This window comes from Euleptes europaea, chromosome 21 (assembly GCF_029931775.1).
Source record: "Euleptes europaea isolate rEulEur1 chromosome 21, rEulEur1.hap1, whole genome shotgun sequence".
NCBI lineage: Eukaryota > Metazoa > Chordata > Lepidosauria > Squamata > Sphaerodactylidae > Euleptes > Euleptes europaea.
In genome coordinates this window covers 17,499,389-17,519,655 of record NC_079332.1, presented here as the reverse complement: position 1 = coordinate 17,519,655, position 20,267 = coordinate 17,499,389, and the positions used below count along the sequence as shown (strand labels likewise).

General features: G+C 52.3%; 1 protein-coding gene across 1 annotated transcript; it reads left to right on the top strand.

The window, feature by feature from the left end:
- Nucleotides 1-155: 155 nt before the first annotated feature.
- INTS15 (integrator complex subunit 15) lies at nucleotides 156-11,844 on the top strand. The gene is made up of 6 exons (XM_056866189.1): nucleotides 156-357; nucleotides 3,231-3,452; nucleotides 7,594-7,759; nucleotides 9,122-9,649; nucleotides 11,258-11,297; nucleotides 11,637-11,844. The coding sequence occupies exons 1-6, from the start codon at nucleotides 166-168 to the stop codon at nucleotides 11,842-11,844; spliced, it is 1,356 nt and encodes a 451-aa protein (XP_056722167.1). The 5' UTR covers nucleotides 156-165.
- Nucleotides 11,845-20,267: the final 8,423 nt, after the last annotated feature.

Genomic DNA, 20,267 nt, shown 5'->3' with positions numbered 1-20,267 from the left:
CGGACACGCCCCCCGCGAGGCGCAGCCCCGGCCCCCGGCAGGTGGCGCTGCGAGCCGACGCGGGGCCTGTTTGGCCCTCGGCGGCCGCCGTCGCCCGGCACGCCTCCCGCAGCAATGGCGGCTGGAGCGGCCGCCTGACACGCGTGTCGGGCGCACGTGTGGACCATGAGCGACATCCGCCTCTCGCTGCTGCGGCGCGACGCCCTCAGCGCCGCCAAGGAGGTGCTCTACCACCTGGACGTCTTCTTCAGCAGCCAGCTGCAGAGCGCGCCGCTGCCCCTCGTGGACAAGGGCCCCGTCGAGCTGCTGGAGGAGTTCGTCTTCCAGGTGCCCAAGGAGCGCGGCTCCCCCGCCAAGGTAGGCCTCCCAAGGGCCAGGGCCCTGTGGCCCGGTTTCCGGTTGGTCCTGCAACCCGGGTCCCGCTCTGTGAAATCTGCCTTCAGTCCAAGTGAGAATTAATAATAATGTAAATAAAGGGAACAAGTCAAAAAACAATAACGCTCCCCTTAGAAGCCCAGGGCTGGAAGGGACCTCGAGGGTCCTACCTCTGCCGTGTGTCGTTTAGGTATAAACCCTGTCTGATCCGAATTGGTCAAAGTGTCAGTGCTGCTTAGCAGTCTCTGTGCTATTACTGTAGGGAGTATGTTATAATCTGCATTAAGAAGAGATATTGGACTGTGTCACTGGTTCCCAACCGGGGGTCCGCGAGAACTTAATTAAGGTCCGCGAAACAAAGTTATCAACCCATCATAAATTAATATTTTCAATCAAAAGTTCTCTGTTATAAAAATATATATTCAACTATTATTCTGAGTTTAATGCTTAACTAACAGTTATGATTAAAGTTTATTTTCAATTCCTCTGAATTTTTATTTTGAGCCTTGGGGTCCCCTGCCCCGAACAAAAAAGTCCTAGTGGTCCCTGGTCAAAAAAAGGTTGGGAACCCCTGGATATGAAGCAGGTAACATTGGGTCTGATCCTTCTTTTGGAATGAGTGTTACATGAGCGTCTTTCCACGTATCTGGGACCTTGTCTTTCTTACATAGGCCACTCATTACCTTTGCTAGTATTGGCGCGATTTCTTCTACGAATGATTTGTAATACATCGCTGTAAGCCCGTCAGGTCCAGGAGTCTTCCCGCTCTTTAACTTCCTAATTGCCCGTTGTACCTCTTCTACTGCAATATCTTGATTCAAGAGTTATATTATCCTCAGAAAGTTGGTTAAGATGGTTCTGTTGAATATAGTTTGTTATGTCCTCCGTCTGTTCGTTCTGTAATCTGCCTTGAGTCTAAAGCCATTTATTCATGGAAGGTTTTTGCATTGGATTTGTCACTCTATAGATGTACATTTTCCCCATCTGAATTCTCAAAACTCTGCATGGCGGCTTATTGTTGAGTTTTGAGAATATGGATGGGGAGAAAGTGCATCTAAAGCAGTGGTTCCCAACCTTTTTTTGACCAGGGACCACTAGGACTTTTTTGTTCAGTGCAGGAACCCCAAAGTTCAAAATAAAAATTCTGAGAATTTGAAAATAAACTTTAATCATAACTGTTAGTTAAACATTAAGCTTAGAATAATATTTGAATATATATATTTATAATAGAGAACTTTTAATTGAAAATATTAATTTATTATGGGTTTATAACTTTGTTTCGCGGACCTTAATTTAGTTCTCGCGGACCCCTGGGGGTCCACGGACCCCTGGTTGGGAACCAGTGATCTAAAGAGTAGCAAATCCAATGCAAAACCTTCCATGAATAAATGCCCCAAGTGAGAAAGGCGGACTATAAATAATGGGAATGAGTAAAAAATAATAAAGCTCCCCTTAGAAACACAGAGCTGGAAGGGACCTCAAGGGTCCTACCTCAAGGGTCATCTAGTCCATCCCCCAACACCAGCGGTTCCCAAACTTTTCGGGCCACCGCCCCCTTGGTTCCACAAACTCAGCCCCAGCGCCCCCTTATCCTATAAAAAGCATTATTAAAAACAGGGGTTTGCATGACACACTAAAGAAAATAAGAACAATAAAATTTCAAAAGGGCAACCATTAATTGCACCTCTTTTCAAAATGAAATTAAAACTTTTTAGTTGAAATTTATTCAACAAAACTGATGAACTTGACCCAGTGGTACCAGCTCTTCAAAGTCTGGGAAAAAAATTCTGATAGTTTCCACCAGATTTGCCAGCATGGTGGCATAGCTTGATCTATTGTAAATTTGTGAACAACACAGCTGAAGGGGCCCACCTCTAGCGCCCCCCAGCTGCCCCCTTGCCTTTTAGTTCCCCCCTAGGTAATCCCACCGCCCCCCAGGGGTGGTACTGCCCACTTTGGGAACCACTGCCCTAGACAATGCAGGAAATTTACAACTACCTCCCCCCCACCCCCAGTGACCCCCTACTCTATGCTCAGAAGATGGCAAAAAAACCTTCCAGGATCCCTTGGCCAATCTGGCCTGGAAAATTCCTTCCTGACCCCAAAGTGGCATTAACCTCCACCACCTCCTGAGAAATCCTGTTCCACTAACCACTCTGTCAGGAAGTTCTTTCTAATATCTAGACGGAAACGCTTTTGATTTAATTTCAACCCGTTTGTTCTGGTTCAACCTTCTGTCAGACTGGAAGTGTCGTGTAGTGGTTACAGTCTGCCACGGAAGCTCGCTTGGGTGGTCTTGGGCCAGTCATAGGTAATCAGCCTAGCCTGCCTCCTAGGGCTGTTGTGAGGATAAAATGAAGGAGAGGAGAACCGTGTAAACTGCTTTTGGGTCCCCACTGAGAAGAAAGGGTATAAATGAATATAGCTAATAATATGTATGGGTACAACTGACCTAGGACTTCCAGATCATCTCAGGCATGCCTTCCATGTGATCCTTGTGGCCATCAGCTGACTCCTTCCTGTGTGGTTTGATCCCTGTTTGCCATTTTTAAGGATCTGGAGGAGAAATCTCAGAGCCAGGATTTTATCCTCAGATGAGTTGCTCAATATCAAATAACCCCCCTGCACTGGCTGAACGAAGCTGCTGCAAGTGTGGTCAGGAGGCTGCCAAAAGTCCCATTTAGCCCCAAAGATTTGGAACGTAGACTGCCATTGGAGGGCTGCATCACTCTAGTTAAGAAGCACTGCTCTAAGGCAGCTGACTTCCATTATGAGGTCTGGAATGCAACTGGCGAAGCGGATCCTTCTGAGGGTTGGCTGATGGCAAAAAGGGACCCTTTTCTTTGTGTTTGCAGAGACTGAATTCAATTCAGGAGCTTCAGCTGCTGGAGATCTTGTGCAACTATTTCCAGGAGCAGAGCAAGGACTCCGTCCGGCAGATCATTTTCTCCTCCCTCTTTGGCCCACAAGGGAACAAGGCCGATGACTGCAGAATGGCTTTGCTGGGCAAGCTTGTCTCGATGGCGGTGGCCGTGTGTAGAGTGCCAGTCCTGGAATGTGCGGCTTCGTGGCTGCAGGTGAAGCTTGGGCGGGGGCAGAAACATGCGTGTGCAAGGGGCAGAGCCACCCCAGGGCAACTCCTTCCTCTGCATTTTCCTACTGTGCAACACACCCCTGCAGAATAATGACCAGGCTTCTTGCCTCCGAGTGGCTGCTGCGTATCTTCTGCTCCAGTCTGGAGGCACAGATGAGTTCAGCCCCCTCTGCCAGTTCCCCCAGCAGCAGCAGAGAGCCAGCGTGGTGTAGTTTTAAAGAGCGGAGGACTCTAATCTAGAGAACCAGGTTGGTTTTCCCACTCCTCCACATGAAGCCTGCTGGGTGATCTTGAGCCAGTCACAGTTCTCTGTGAACTCTCTCAACCCCACCTACCTCACAAGGTGTCTGTTGTGGGGAGAGGAAGGGAAGGAGATTGTAAGCCGGTTTGATTCTCCTTAAAAGGTAGAGAAAGTCGGCATATAACAGTGATGGCGAACCTTTTAGAGACCGAGTGCCCAAACTGCAACCCAAAACCCACTTATTTATCGCCAAGTGCCAATGCGGCAATTTAACCTGAATACTGAGGTTTTAGTTTAGAACAGGGGTGGGGAACCTTTTTTCTGCCAAGGGCCATTTGCATATTTATAACATCGTTCGGGGGCCATACCGGGCGTAGATCTCCTGGTGTGTGTGTGTGGGGGGGGGAAGCTAGGGTTGACAGGTCCTCTTCACCACTGGCGGGAGGTTTTGGGGGTGAAGCCTGAGGAGGGCGGGGTTTGGGGAGGAAGACTGCACAGCCATAGAGCCCAATGGCCAAAGTGGCCATTTTCTCCAGGGGAACTGATCTCTATTGGCTGGAGATCAGTTGTAATAGCAGGAGATCTCCAGCCACCACCTGGAGGTTGGCAACCTTAGGGGAGGGTATGCAGAGAAGGCTTGGAGGGTGTCTCAGCTCCCCCAGGTCTTCCCCCTCCTCCCAGGTGGGAAGGCAGCCAGCGGTGGGCCCAGGCAACCAAGGTGCCAGGGGGGCGCAGCTTGCAGCCTGCGGTCGATCTGCAAGGAAGGAAAGAAGGAAGGAAGGAAAGAAAGAAGGAAAGAAGGAAGGACAGAAAGAAGGAAAGAAGGAAGGACAGAAAGAAGTAAGGAAAGAAGGAAGGAAGGAATGAAGGACAGAAAGAAGGAAGGAAAGAAGGACGGAAAGGAAGAAGGAAGGGAAGAAAGGAGGACAGATAGAAGGAAGGAAGGAATGAAGGACAGAAAGAAGGAAGGAAGGAAAGAATGAAGGACAGAAAGAAGGCAGAAAGGAAGCATGGAAAGGAGAGAGAGGGGGGAGGGGGAGGGGGGGAGGGAGGGAGAGGGGGGAGGGAGGGAGAGAGAGGGAAAGAGAGGGAAAGAGAGAGAGAGAGAAGGGGAAAGAGAGAGAGAGAAGGGGGAAAGAGAGAGAGAGAAGGGGAAAGAGAGAGAGAGAAGGGGAAAGAGAGAGAGAGAAGGTGAAAGAGAGAGAGGAGAGAGGGAAAGAGAGAGAGAGAGAGAAGGGGAAAGAGAGAGAGAGAGAGAGAGAAGGGGAAAGAGAGAGAGAGAGAGAGAGAGAGAGAGAGAGAAGGGGAAAGAGAAAGAGAAGGGGAAAGAGAAAGGGAAGGGGAAGGGGAAAGAGAAAGGGAAGGGGAAGGGGAAGGAGAAAGAGAAGGGGAAGGGGAAAGAGAAAGAGAAGGGGAAAGAGAAGGGGAAAGAAAGAGAAGGGGAAAGAAAGAGAAGGGGAAGGGGAAGGAGAAAGAGAAGGGGAAAGAGAAAGAGAAGGGGAAGAGAAAGAGAAAGAGAAGGGGAAAGAAAGAGAAGGGAAAGAAAGAGAAAGAGAAGGGGAAAGAGAAAGAGAAGGGGAAAGAGAAAGAGAAGGGGAAGGAGAAAGAGAAGGGGAAAGAGACGGGGAAAGAGAAGGGGAAAGAGGAGAGAAAGAATAGGAGAGTGACTGAAAAAGGAAGAAAAGAGAGAAAAGCCTTCACACACAGCCGGCTCCCTGCGACCGGGCTTCAGCTTTCCCACCTCTCCCCCCCCCCCCCAAGTCCACAAAAGTCCTCCACCTGATCGGCTCCCACGCGGATGCTCCGGCCCCGGGAGGGAGCGATTGGCTTTTTCCTCTTCTTCCCCCCCCTCCCCTCCCTCCCTCCCTCCCTCCCTCTCTCTGCGGCGGCCGAGAGAGGTTTCAACCCCTGTGCCGCGCGGCGTGCAGGGACGCTTCGCCTTCCCGGCTTGGGGGAAGCGTCTTCCTCCCTCCCGCCTCCCGCCTCCTCTTGCCGATGGCGAGAGGGGATTTAAAGGGGCCGCAGCGTTCCTGCACGCTGCGGCTTCAGAGAGGGCCGTGCTCCGCTGCGTTTCTCTGGCAGCTGCAGCGGAGCCCAGGCTGGGCCAGAGGCTCCGGGGGCTGCTTGGGCGCAAATCCCGCCGGCCGCCACCGCAGCACGCCCCCCCCCCCCCACCGCACGGGCCGCTCCCGCTCCCCGGCTCCGCTTCACAGGCCGCTCGGCTGGGCAGAACCGGGGCGGCGGCGGCGGCTCCTCTTGGCCAAGCGGGGGAGGCGCCGCAGGTGGCGGCCCGGCCTTCAGGGGCCTTTTGCAGCGGGCGGGCGGGCGGGCCCTAAGGGCGACTGCTGCCGGCTCGCCCGCTGTCCCCGCCCCCAATCCGTAGTCGCTGCGGACCGCCCGTGGCGCGGGGCCAGGCAAAGCCGCGCCTCGGCCCCTCGCCTCCAGCCCGGGAAGGGAAGGGGAAGGAAGGCTGCTTCCCCGGGGGCTGAGTGGAGGCGGCCGGGCGCGTGCCAGCAGAGAGGGCAACGCGTGCCAGAGTCGGCACGCGTGCCATAGGTTCGCCAACACGGGCATATAAAAACCAACTCTTCTTCTTTCATCCAGTAGTTCTTAATCAACTCCTCTGAGTCTGCCTCTGTGAAAGATAATGTCTCATGTGATTTTTGATCTTCGAGGGCAACAGCTGTAATGTTATTGTGTGTTTTTTCTACTCACATTTTACACTCTTTTGAGATATATGAGAGAATTGTGGAATTCGCTGCCAGCAGATTTAGAGATGGCCATCAAAGGTTTAAAAGAGGGATAGACAGTTTCCTGAAGCCCATCAGTAGCGGCAATTCATGGTGAATAAAGGGAACCTCCCTGTCTAGAGGCAATAAATCTCTGAATACTAGTGCTGGGAAATAGCATCAGGGGAAGGTTTTGGCCCCGATGCCTTTTCTGGCAAGCTGGTTGGCCACTGCGCAAATCAGGATACTGGTCCTATCCAGCAGGGCTCTTCTTACATAGAGAATTCAGCTGCTTTTGTCTGAATCTCTGCAATCCATTCCGTTATCCCCCTGAACTAGTTACTGTGTTCAGTAATGACATTTCTTTCTGAGCAAACCTTATGTATTTATGTTTTGTTATGTTTTGTAATGTGCATCCAGAAGAATCTGTCCAGGTGGCTTACGACATGCAGCCAATACAGCACAATGGAAATACTTATCCTCCTGAGCTCCGTTGACTGAGAGAATTTGAACAGTGTACTTCAGTAGATACATAGAAGCCTAAATCTAAAATAGGCAACCCTGGATGGAGTTTGTATGAGTACATTTTGAATTTTACAAACACCATTTTACTCAGTCACAAAGATTGTAATATTCATATATATAAATAGGTTCTTGTATAATGGCATAATTGTATTCAGAATTTTATGTTTGTAGACCACTGAAGAAGATTTTACAACCAAAACTCTTCTGGTCTTAGCTTTGGTATTTTTTTCTGGTTGTACTTTTGTGTTTATTTGTTTTGTATATTTAATATTCACGTTGGATACATAGAGGCTTGAACAGGGCTAGATATAAGTTATTTATGTATTACATTTATTATCTATCATTCATAAGATCACTTATATCAGCCCCATGGTACATGTTGTTTCTTACCCTCAGGGTACCTCATCTAGTTTTTTTAGGGTTAAGTTTTTTTCCCCCCTTCTCGTTGCTGACACGGGGGGAGGGGTTTCAAATCACAGAGAAAGGCTGCATGGGGGTCTGGCGACCCAGACGAGGTGGAAGCTGAGTCTGTTCTGCGTTGGCGCAGGAGCTTGAGCTGGGTGGCACTGGGTGGCTCCTGTCCCCCCCACCCCTCTTGGTCATTGCCAGTGTTTGCAAATCTCTTCCAGCGAACCCCGACGGTCTACTGCGTGAGGCTGGCCCAGGCCCTGGTGGACGACTACTGCAGCTTGGTGCCGGGTTCCATTCAGACCCTGAAGCAGGTGTTCAGCGCCAGCCCTCGCTTCTGCTGCCAGTTTATCACATCCGTCACCATGCTTTATGACATGTCTTCAGGTAATTCCCACTGTTCCAGCGGGCATAAGAGCATGCATTGTGTATGGTAGCGCCTTCTGCACAAGAATGATCAAGCTCCACAATCTTTATTTATTTATACCGCACTTTTCTCCCCAATGGGGGCCCAAAGTGGAGTACAGCATTCTTCCCCTCTCCATTTTACCCTCACATCAACCTGTGAGGTAGGCTAGGCTGATAGCACGAGTCAGGATCTTGCTGCAAGGCGATCTTGGGGTGTATCAACAGAGGCAGAACATCCAAGTCGGAAGATGTCATACTTCCGCTGTTCACAGCATTGGTCAAGCTGCACCTGGAGTCCTGTGTGCAGTTCTGGAGGCCTCACTTCAAAAAGGATGTGGACAGAATCAAGGTTGAGGGGGACACAATTGTTCCCTTGAAGTCTTTGAAGGGCTGTCACTTAGAGGAGGGCAGGGAGCTGTTTCTGTGGGCAGCAGAGGAGAGGACTTGCAAGAATGGGTATAAATTGAGGGCGGAAAGGTACCAGCTGGATAGATTGAAAAAAATTTTTTACAGTAAGAGTTGTTCGACAGTGGAATCAGCTACCATGGGAGGTGGTGAGCTTCCCCCTCACTGGCAGTCTTTAAGCAGAGGCTGGACGAACACTTGTCAGGGATGCTAGGCTGATCCTGCGTTAAGCAGGGGGTTGGACTAGATGGCCTCTTGGGACCCTTCCAACTCTATGATTCTAAGGGAGTTCAGAGTGTTGGAGGATCCTCTCGCAGAGGTGGGGTTGGAGGGAAGAAAGGGAAGAGAGAGCTGAAATAGGGAGGGGTGGGTCTGAACCTGACAGGGCCGAGAAGGAGTCCACTCCTGCTGAGTGAGCTCGCCTTGCCACTTCGCTGCTCCCCTCTCTGCGGGTGGAGGCGAGAGGAACCCAAGAAGGTCGGACCAGAACCAACGGGTTGAATTAAATCAAAAGAGTTTCCGTCTAGACATTAGGAAGAACTTTCTAACAGAGCGGTTGCTCAGTGGAACAGGCTTCCCCGGGAGGTGGTGAGCTTTGTAAGAAGAGGTTAGATGGCCATCTGTCAGCAATGCTGTGACCTTAGGCAGATGATGAGAGGGAGGGCATCTTGGCCATCTTCTGGTCACTAGTTGTGGGGAGGGGAGGTAGTTGTGAATTTCCTGCATTGTGCAGGGGGTTGGACTTGATGACCCTGGTGGTCCCTTCCAACTGTATGTTTCTAGGTGTGGGGCCCTCACTGCCTACACAGGTGCTGTAGCAATGAGCAGTGGCTCTGTAGGGGGGTTGTGAGCCTCTTGAGCAGTGAGCAGTGGCTCTGTAGGGGGGTTGTGAGCCTCTTGAGGGCTGCTTTAGAGGTGTGTCTCCCTTCTTTCCAGATGACCTCATCCCCCCTCCAGACTTACTGGAGATGGTTGTGTCTTGGATCTTCGAAGACCCGCGCCTGATCCTGATCACCTTCCTAAACACGCCCATCGCGGCCAGCCTGCCGATAGGATTTTTGGAACTCACCCCTCTCAGTGGCCTGATCCGCTGGTGCGTGAAAGCCCCCCTGGTGTACAAACGGAGGAAGCCTGCCCTGGCGAACGGCCGCCTCAACGGCAAGCCAGCCAAGGGCTCTGCTCCAGCCTTGGACAAAGACTGCCAGCCCCTCTACTCCAAGCTGCACCTCAGCGTCCTGCAGGTCCTGATGCTGCTGCAGGGCCACTTGACGGAGAAGAACCTCTACGGGCGCCTGGGGCTGGTGCCCTTTGACCACGTGGTGGTGTCTCTCGTGGACGAAATCAGCAGGCTTTCCGATGAACTCAATCCGCTGAACGCCTCCCAAGAGGTGGAGCTGGCCCTGGACCGGCTGGCGCAGGCCCTGCAGGTGGCCATGGCGGCTGGAGCCTTGCTCTGCACGAGAGGTAGGTGCCCAGGGCAGCCGCAGCACACACGGGCAGCTGGCCGAGGGGGAGGGGGGAGGAGGAGGAGGGCCTGTGGCCTCCTGGGTGAAGCGCGACAGCATGCAAGTGGTGCCATTTGCAATCTTGGTTAGCTGCAGTGGTTGTGCAGCAACTGACCTTGGGTGGTCTGCATCTCTGCCGCAGCTCTGGTTCTCAGGGCACGCGGCTGGCATAGAGAGAGAAGAGGAGCGTGTGCTTGGCCTTCTCTGCTTCTTTGCCCCTTCTGAGAGCCAGCGTGTAGTGGTTAAGAGTGGTGGTTTGGAGCAGTGGACTCTGATCCAGAGAACCGAGTTTAATTCCCCACTCCTCCACATGAGCGACAGAGGCTAATCTGGTGAACTGGATTTGTTTCCCCACTGCTCCACGTGAAGCCAGGTAGGTGGCCTTGGGCTAGTCACAGCTCTCTTACAGCTCCCTCAGACCCACCTACCTCACAGGGTGTCTTGTGGGGAGAGGGGAAGGTAAGGTGATTGTAAGCCGGTTTGATTCTTCCTTAAGTGTTAGAGAACGTTGGCATATAAAAACTAACTCTTCTTCTCCCTTGGGGCTGGAAGCAGACCCCACCTGCTTGGCTTTCACCTCTGTCCTGGGGGACAAAACGGGTAGGATAACCCCTCCTCTCCCTGGCTGGTGCTTCCTTGCAGCTAGATGTGTAACTAGATGTGCAACTAGATGTGCAACTAGATGTGCAACTAGATGTGCACAAGGGGACCTTTGACAGCGTCTGCTGGCTCCCCCTGCCCCCTTCAACTCTGGAGCAGGGCAAGCCTGAGGGGGAGGAGCCAGCTGGGTGGCCTTGGGCTAGTCACAGCTCTCTCAGCCCCAGATAATAAAAAGTCTTCTTACAAAGGCAGACGCGTCCTCTCTCCGTCACCCCTCTTGCTTGCCTAAACCTGGCCACAAGGTGGCACACGGAGCCTTCCTCTCGGAGGGCAGCCAGGGCTGCTGCTGCTCTGCCAGGCAGGAGGGGGAAGTTTCCCCTTTTGCTCTGTGTCTGCAACTGTGGGCCCTTCTGGCCATCAGGTGGGGATGGTATTGTGAGAGCCAGCGTGGTGTAGTGGTTAAGAGCAGTGGTTTGGAGTGGTGGACTCTGATCTGGAGAACTGGGTTTGTTTCCCCGCTCCTCCACATGAAGCTAGCTGGGTGACCTTGGGCTAGTCACAGCTCTCTCAGCCCCACCTCCCTCACAGGATGTCTGTGGTGGGGAAGGGAAGGTGATTGTAAGCCGGTTTGATTCTTCCTTAAGTGGTAGAGAAAGTCGGCATATAAAAACCAACTCTTCTTCTTGTCTGCCAACTTCCTCGGAGCTAGCCCATAAACAGTCCTGGGCATCCCAGCCTCATTCCCTCCCCTCCTGCCCTCACCTGCAAGCAGTCTGTGTCTTTCTAGGCATGTCTTCTGCCTCAAAGATCTGACTCGTTCCCATCTCCCCGAGTCTGTGTCCCGGGAGGCCGAGTGCCATGGTCTTGGATGAGAAAGCCGTTCTGTGCTGAGAAGCGCCCCCCCCCCCCCCGGACACCTCTGTGGCGGCTCTTTGCCGAAGTCTCACTTTTTTCTGCTTTCTTTCAGAGGACCTCAGGACTGTTTGCTCCAGACTGCCGCACAACAAGTAAGGAAGCCGCCGCTGTTTTTTGCAAACACAACCCTTTGCAACAGTGGTGCTTTGCAAAGCCAGTGTGCTTTGCAACAGTGTGCTTTGGCGCCAGCTCCTGATTGGCGAGTTGTGGTGACCACAGCTATGCTCAGAGGCCGTCCTGTGGGCATTCTCCCCTGGATGCTGCTTTGTAATGGGCGGGGGAGGATTTTGTTCTGCTGGGTGCTCCCAGCATAGTCTTTTCTGTCTGCAGTTGCCCACTCAGCAGGAAGCACCGCCACCACCTTGTTCCTTTCTCAGGCCGTCTGTGCCCCCTCCAGACTCCTCCCCTCTTCTCTCTTTTCCTCCTCACAGCCTGCTCCAGCTGGTGATCTCGGGCCCGGTCCAACAGCCCTCCCACGCTGCTCTGCCGCCGGGGTTTTATCCCCCCATCCATACACCTCCGTTGGGGTATCCGACGCATGCGGCGCACCCTGCCATCCCTGCACACCCGGCTCTTCCTGCCCACCCTGTACAAACTTTTATACCAGGCATGGCGTTTCCCTACCGGCCCATCCGCTAGAATAACTTCTCTCAAGCTCTGACCAGTGAAGTTGTTTTCTTTCCATGGGGTGCCCATGCAGAGAACCCGACGTCCTTGGGACACATGTTTTTTCTCCGTGCTGCATGAAGTCTGGAGAGCTTTCTTCTCTGCCAAGAGTGAACCAGCAGCACTGAATATTAAATTGGGACAGTCTTTTTAAAATAAACCCTGTTGTATATATAAGAAGCCTCATGAATGTGGGCGGGTTTTTGTTACTGTCCAAATAACCACATTGTGGAGCCGTGCTGAGGGGTGGGGGATCTCACCCCCCCCAATTCCTCATGAGTAAAAGTTCAGATGAGGTTTGTGTGGGAGTCAGAAGAGCTTCTAGTTCATGTCTTGGTGTTTCTCTGTGAACCCGTATGCATAAAATTTGTCTTTTTAATTTTTAAATGCAGATTTTTGCTTTGGAAGTAGCAATCTTCTATTTATAGTTAAAGTGGGAGGGAGCAAAGAAAGAAATTATCACTTTTCTTCATTTGTTTTTTCAGATACTGTTTGACAATTTCAGTTTAAATGAGGGCCCTTCCTTCTTTTAGTTGACAAATTAAGATAACTTTTCATAGATTGCAACTGGTAGACTTTTGTGTAGCAGTGCAGCTGGTGAGGTTTTACATGTCGGAGTAAATGAAATCCCACTTAAAAGTACGACAGTAAGAGAGAGCACCACTAATCTTGAAGGCATTGACATGTGTTGATGTGAAGGGGATATATATGACTGCGATCTTGGGACACGATCCTCACCTGAAAATGAAGGGGCAAAACAGGGTCCCAGCGTGCCAGTCTCCTGCTTCTGGGTTCCTAGAAATTGCATCAAGTGCTGTTGATTTAATGAGATTGCCTTCCAGGGGTCTCCTTGCCCATAAGCTTTGCTGGGGGCTCTGTTGGACCCTGGCAGGAACATTTTTGCCAGTGCTCCCAATTTTGTACTCTGAAGGCGATTGATCCCGGTGGGCACGTGCCCTCTTTGTGCATCTCAGTCCCCGTTAATGGTTTCAGATGTTGGGAAAGAAAAGTCAGCTGAGATCTTTAGAAATGCCAGGGCTAGCCCTGGTTTCAGCAGAGGGCAGGGCACCAGTGCATTCCCACACACCATTTCCACCTCTACTGTATCTGCAAGCAGATTTCAAGCGAAGAGCTCTGTGTGCTAATGAGATGTAATTCCTTTCTCAAGGAATTACAAATGCAGTCTCCTCCCCTGTACAGAGCCTCCTCTTTTGGAGGAGGGAGCACCTCATAACGTTCCAAAGCTCCCGTAGCGAATTTATGCCAGCCTGGATTCCTTCTGGAGCTTTATAAAGGCAGAAGAGGTCACTGGTGGCGATGGACCCTAATTTTGCAGCATGGCTGACTGCATTTAATTTCCTGCCCCCAAGCATTTCCCCTCTGCTCTAATAAAGCTGCTTGCAATGGTCATTGTACCTTTGATCCTTTACAACAGGGGTGGGGAACCTTTTTCCTGCCAAGGGCCATTTGCACGTTTATGACATCATTCAGGGGCCATACCAGGTATAGATCTCCTGGTGGGGGGGAGAGGCTAGGGTTGCCAGGTCTCCAGCCACCACCTGGAGGTTGGCAAACCAAGGGGAGGCCACACAGAGAAGGCCTGCAGGGCGCCCCCGCTCCCCCCTCCCAGGCGGGAGAAAGAGAGGGAGAGAAAGGAGGAGTGACAGAAAAAGGAAGAAAAGAGAGAAAAGCCTCCCCCCCACACACACACCCATGCACGCAGGCCCCATGAGCCACCGGCCTCTTTCCACCCCCCCACCTTGCTGCTCAACAGCCGACAGGCAGCGAGAGGGGCTTATAATGTGCCGTGGCATTCCTGCACGCCGCGACTGTAGGGGACAGCCTTGGGGGAAGCGTCCCTCCCTCTCCCCTCGCTGACCAACAGCCGACAGTCGTCAAGAGGAGGTCCAAAGGGTGCCGCAGCGCGCCTGTAAGCCGCGGCCCCAGGAACACCCATGGGGAGGGTCGCCCTGTGCCCCGCCTCCATGGCAGGGCTCCGGAGCTCCCGAGGGCCGAAAAAAATGTCCTTGGGGACCGCATACGGCCCCCGGGCCCGAGGTTCCCCATCCCTGCTTTACAACACCTCTTCCACCTTCTGTGTAGGTGTGTTAAATGCCATCAAGTCCATTGGTTCTCGTGAAAGCCTTCGACAATATTTTGAAAGCCATCAAGTCCCTTCCAACTTATGGTGACCCTATGATTCAATGTCCTATCTCAGTACAGACTGAGATCTCCATTTCTACTCATTACTGACAAAGGCAGCTTTGACACTCGAAAGTTGATACCCTGAAACTCTTTTTGGTCTCTTAAGGTTCTACTGGACTGGACTCGAACTGATCTCCAGGTGATAGACATCAGTTCCCCCGGAGAAAATGGCTGCTTTGGAGCCTGGACTCTATGGCAACTCTAAATTGAAAGTGCATTATTCAGCGTGTGTGAAGTCACTGTCTGAGCGGCATCCAGGCAGCGGAGAGTGAGGGGAAAGCCCAGTCTAGCGGCCAGCTCCATGTTGGGAAATTCCTGGAGATCCAGGGGTGGGACCTGGGTGGGGGGGCGAGGGAGCTTGGTTGGGATGGGCGTGGCTCAGTGGCAGAGCCTCCGCCGGGCATGCAGAAGGTCCCAGGTTCAATCCCCGGCAGCACCTCCAGTTGAAGGGACCAGGCAAGCAGGTGACAGGGAAGACCTCTGCCTGAGACCCTGGAGAGCCACTTCCGGTCTGAGTAGACCAGTGGTTCCCAGCCTTTTTTTGACCAGGGACCACTAGGACTTTTTTGTTCGGTGCAGGGACCCCAAGGTTCAAAATAAAAATTCAGAGAATTTGAAAATAAACTTTAATCATAACTGTTAGTTAAGCATTAAACTTAGAATAATATTTGAATGTATATTTTTATAATAGAGAACTTTTAATTGAAAATATTAATTTATGATGGGTTTATAACTTTGTTTCGTGGACCTTAATTTAGTTCTCGCGGACCCCTGGGGTCCACGGACCCCTGGTTGGGAACCAGTGGAGTAGACAATACTGACTTTGATGGACCCAGGGGCTGATTCAGTATGATACGGTAAACAAGGGTTCGTGGGGGGAGAGAGAGAGACCTGAGATCATTATTTCAAGAAAACAGTTTATTTGCAGCTGCTGACTCAGAGGCCCTAATGGGCAGAAATCTCTGAGCCCCGATCATACTGAGGAAGGGATATTTATCCAAATTCAAGATATGACAACCCATCAACATTCAGGGTAGGCTGATAACACTCCAGACATCGAGGCGGCGCAGTACAGTTCAGTTCTATCCAGTTTCTCCTATCAATGTTTATAGTTCACTCTGACTCTCCATGAGTCTTAACACAGACATACAGGGATATTCTGCCCAGCAACAAGCTATTCCCTGGCTGCCCTAATACATTTAACAGAAAGGAAAAGAGATTATTACAAATTGCTAAATCAGTGGAGCTTCCATAGTCAGGGGAAGTCTACCTGCTGCCACAAGTATAAGGCAGCTTTGTGTTGGGAGGGGCTGTGGCCCAGTTGGTAGAGCCTCTGCCGGCATGCAGAAGGTCCCAGGTTCAATCCCCGGCAGCACCTCCAGTGGAAGGGACCAGGCCAGCAGGTGATGGGGGAGACCCCGGGGGTCCCCTGCCGGTCTGAGCAGACAAGCCTGACTTGGGTGGGCCCTGGGGGGGGGGGTCTGGTTCGGTATAAGGCAGCTCCATGTGTTGGTGCGATGCCAAAGGGGAGCTGATCCCAGTTGCCCGGAGAGGAGTTGTGATTCCGGGAGGTCTCCAGGCCGCACCGGGAGGTTGGCAGCCCTGGGGATCCCTCCCGGAAAGAGCCAGCGGGAAAGGTGGCGGCTGCTGCGCACGCGCGGAGGGCGCGGGGCCTTCGTCGCCCGCCTCCAAGATGGCGGCGCCGCGGGTCACGTGAGCGGCTTCCGCCGGGACGGCCAATGGGGCGGCGCCTTCTTGCGGGGTGGGGTGAGGTGAGGTGAGGTGGGCCCGTCGCTGCCGGCCGCCGAGGGGAGTCGCCGCCGGGCCTCGTCGCGCAGCGGCCGCCCAACCGCCCCGTCGCCCCGCCGGCCGCGTCCGGACGCCGCTGCCTCGGGCTGGGGCAGCCGCCGTCCCCCTCAGGTGAGGCGGAGGAGGGAGCTGCCGCCCGCCCGGCCCGGCCCGGCCCGCCCTTCAGGCCTCCTCGGGAAGGAAGGCCGCCTGACACGCTCCCCTCAGCCCCGCAGAGGAGGCCGGCGGGCCTGCTGTGTTGTGGGGGGGGGGGGCGGCGTCGAGTGGCAGCCGGCCCACGGGGACCCCCAGGACAGCGGGGCTCCCAAGGCCGGCGGCCCTCAGAGGGGGTTGGAGCCCCCCTGGACTTCCTCGGCTGACCCTCTGAGATCTGACCGGTCAGGCTGGCCTGGGCTGCCCGGCTTGGCGTGGCCGGTTAAGAGGGGTGGACCCCTAGTCTGGAGTACTGGGTTCACACGAACACACGGGAAGCTGCCTTCTGCTGAATCTAGACCCCCCCCCCCCTTGGTCCATCCGAGTCAGACTCATCTGCTCAGACCGGCAGCGGCTCTCCAGGGTCTCAGGCGGAGGTCTTTCACATCCCCTACTTGCCTGGTTCCTTTAACTGGAGATGCCGGGGATTGAACCTGGGACCTTCCGCATGCCAAGCAGAGGCTCCACCACTGAGCCACAGCCCCTCTCCAGGGTCTCAGGAGGAGGTCTTTCACATCCCCTACTTGCCTAGTGTCCCTTTAACTATAGATCCTGGGGACCTTCTGCATGCCAAGCAGCTGCTCCACCACTGAGCCTCGGCCCCTCTCCATGGCTCTCCGGGGTCTCAGGAGGAGGTCTTTCATATCACCTATTTGCTGGTCCCTTTAAGTGGCGATGCCGGGGACTGAACCTGGGACCTTCTGCATGCCAAGCAGAGGCTCTACCACTGAGCCACGGCCCCTCTCCATGGGGTCTTTCCCATCCCCTACTTGCCTAGTCCCTTTAACTGGAGATGCCAGGGATTGAACCTGGGACCTTCTGCATGCCAAGCAGAGGCTCTACCACCGAGCCACGGCCCCTCCCCAGGTTCGATTCCCCACTCCTCCTCATGAGCAGTGGACTCTAATCTGGAGTACCGGGGTCAGTTCTCCACTCCTCCACGTGAGCGATAGACTCTAATCTAGTGAACTGGATTGGTTTCCCTGCTCCTCCACATGAGCAGCAGACTCTAATCTGGAGAACTGGGTTTGATTCCCTACTCCTCCACATGAGTGGCGGACTCTAAACTGGAGAACCGGGTTGACTCCCCCACTCCTCCACATAATCTTGCTGGGTGATTCAATTCTGCACTCCTCCACGTGAGCAGTGGACTCTAACCTAGAGAACCTGGTTCAATTCTCCACTCCTCCACTCTAATCTGGAGAACCAGGTTTGATTTCCTGCTCCTTCACACGAAGCCTGCTGAGTGACCTTGGGTTAGTCATTGAGATATGATATTCTCTCAGCCCCACCTACCTCACAAGGTGCCTGTTGTGGAGAGGGGAAGGGAAGGCGATTGTAAATCGCTGTGAGGATCCTTTTGGATATAAAAACTTCCTCTTTACTGAGAAGGAAGATGTCAACGAGAGTAAGAGATCACCCTTAAAAAATGAAGTTATGTGGAAGAGGTTTTAATTGTAGTTGGTATGCAAATTTAAGACACTCCCCTCTCTTCTTTTCTTGATGTCCTATGTGGGGAAAAGGTCTTTCTGGGAAAGAGGGTGTTTGTTCATGCTTCTGCAGGGAAACATTGAATGGCGTGGGAAAGGTGTGTGGGGAGAAAGAAACTGGAGCCAGTGAGCCACCGCTTTCTCTGGGGTGGCATCATGCAAGTAGTGTCATTGCCTTGCAGGAGTTTGTATCCAAAGTGCTCACTCTGAGGGAGTTTACCTTCCCAGGACACGGTCTGAAAGCTGAAATTAAGCAGGGCTGGCTCTGCTTTGCCTTTGCCTCCTCGGGAAACCTTTTGGGAATTACATTGCTTTGAGTTTTATTATGGAAGAGTGGTGTTGGTGGAAAGTGCTATCAAGTCACAGCCGACTCCATAGGGTTTTGAAAGCCAGAGACGTTCAGAGGTGGTTTGCCATTGCATGTCTCTGCGTAGCGACCCTGGACTTCCTTGGAGGTCTCCCATCCAGGTACTGACCAGGCCTGGCCATGGTTAACTTCTGAGATCCATTGAGATTGGACTAGCCAGGGCCATCCAAGAAGAATGGGTGGGGGAGATAAATACAAGAGATAACCGTAAACGTACTTGGGAAATGGAAGCAACTCACCTTGGACTAGGAACTCTTTACGTCCTTCTTAAATAAGCATAAACTTGAGTGGCGTGGTTCTCCTTGGCATAGAAATGGCAGTTAGCATGACCTTTGGAGTGTGGAATGCTGCATTAAAGATCCACAGCGTAAAACAGTCCTATCCCTGACCCTGGGAGGCTCTGCCACATGCTTGCCAAGAGCATACATATAATGAGTGCTATTTTTCCCCTGCCTGTTTGTTGCGGTGTTGCGACTTCCTTCCTGTGAAGAGGATGGAATTAGACTCTGCCTTACCACCACCTTTCATCTTTGCTGGAGTCACCGTCTAGAGCAGAGGCACCAAAGCAGTCGAGGACGTGACTCCCCTACAACTTTAATTGCGCCTAATTGCCGTGGCTTCTCTCAAGGAATGCTGGGAATGGGAGTGTGTGATGATCTTGAGAATTCTTTGGGAGAGATGGGTAAAGTAAATCCTCCAGGGCTTCATTTCTCAGGGTCTGTCTTGGAAACTGGGGGACCTTGGGCTAGTCACACTCTCTCAGCCTCACCTACCTTGAAGGGTGTCTGTTGTGGGGAGGAGAAGGGAAGGTGATTGTAAGCCAGTTTGATTCTTCTTTAAGTGGTAGAGAAAGTTGGCATATAAAAACCAAGTCTTCTTCTTGTTGTTGTCTTCTATCAAGCAACTCGAGGTGCAATAGATTGGAGGGGAGAGGTGTCCAAAATAAGCCTGCGATCGGCGGACTGACTAAACCCAGCTTTCATTGGCTTCAACAGCATTGCTCTTGTTTACCTTCTGTAAAGCTGTCAGTCTGGCCACAGCAGGCCCCGGAGGAGCGGGCTGAGAACAGCTTCACTTCGTGCCTCTTTATTGTGAGAAAGCAGACAGGTGGCAGGGATCGGAAGAGACCTGGGGTGCTTTGGGTGGTGCACAAGCCCCGCAGTGGATTCCTGTTCCCTTGGTCCTGCGCCCTAATTCTGGCTCTCTGCCTCGTTATTTTGTTGGGGTTTTGCTGCGACCCCTGTGGATTTGCTGATCAGTGGTTTCGGTCTGTCACTGACAAAATCAGGCTTGGAGAGGGAGCTGCTGATGTGGTCATAGATTTGATACATCTCTTGGAATTCTATCCGGCGCTAAATGCCACTCAGCATAAATAATTGAGAGCCGGAGTTCTTATTTCCAGTTTGAGCCTTGAATTATAGATCTTCCCATGTCTTGTTTTAAAAGGCCATCTGGTGTCACTTTTCATACAGTTAGTGTGTGCTGATAGCAAGAGAGCATTTGGAAGAGGGGGGCCCTTGTTTGGTGGGGAGAAAACTAGCTGTGGATGGAAGGGCGTGTGATTGAAAGGCTGCAAAATGGCTCAGTGGGGGTGAATGGGGAAATCGGGCGTGTGAACGCAATATAAGTGGAATGGGAGTGTCAACCGGAGTGTCGAGAGGCCCTTGATCTGAAATGTTCAGATAGTGATTCTCCATGTTAGAAAGAGCACGTTTTCATGGTTGGGGCGAGAAGGGAACTTTCAAATTTCACCAGCTGGAAAAAGGGAAAGAAGAGCCCTCAAAAAGAAAGTATGTTTCCACCTCTCTTCTTAGAAGTCAGCAAGCTTTGTTTCTTCCAAGACTGGAAGAAAAAAACAACAAGATAATTTAAAGAAACATTCCTTTAAGGGCTCTGCAAAGTTTGTAAAGGTCAACTGTAGAGGTTGCTGTGGAGGCAGGATGGGGACCGCCTCAGGAAGACGTTTTTTTGCATCCAGACACAGGGCTGAGCCTGAACTGGTCTGAAAATGCAGGAGTCAAGGCATATCCAGTATTTCTGAACTGGAATTACTGTCCGTACATTTTTATCCCATCCTTCCTCCAAAGAGGAAGCAGTTGTCCCCCTCAGGGATTTAATCCTCACAACAACCCTGTGAGGTAGGTTAGGCCAAGAGAGAGAATGACTGGCCCAAGTGAGTGGGGAGTTCTCTAACCACTGCCCCAACCACTGCATGAAGAAATACAGTCTGCAGCCTGAAGCTGGCAATGCTATCAAGAAAGTGATCCAGCAGTCTTGATAATTTGTCTCCTTTGTTTCTGGCATCTTTGAGAGCTTCTGTCTCTAGAGTTGAA

Excerpts from the sequence above, each read along its gene's own strand:
- INTS15 (XM_056866189.1), top strand. The coding sequence starts at position 166 with ATGAGCGACATCCGCCTCTCGCTGCTGCGGCGCGACGCCCTCAGCGCC. Across the intron at positions 3,453-7,593 it reads GTGCGGCTTCGTGGCTGCAG|CGAACCCCGACGGTCTACTG; the intron begins GTGAAGCTTGGG and ends AATCTCTTCCAG. Across the intron at positions 11,298-11,636 it reads TCCAGACTGCCGCACAACAA|CCTGCTCCAGCTGGTGATCT; the intron begins GTAAGGAAGCCG and ends TCCTCCTCACAG.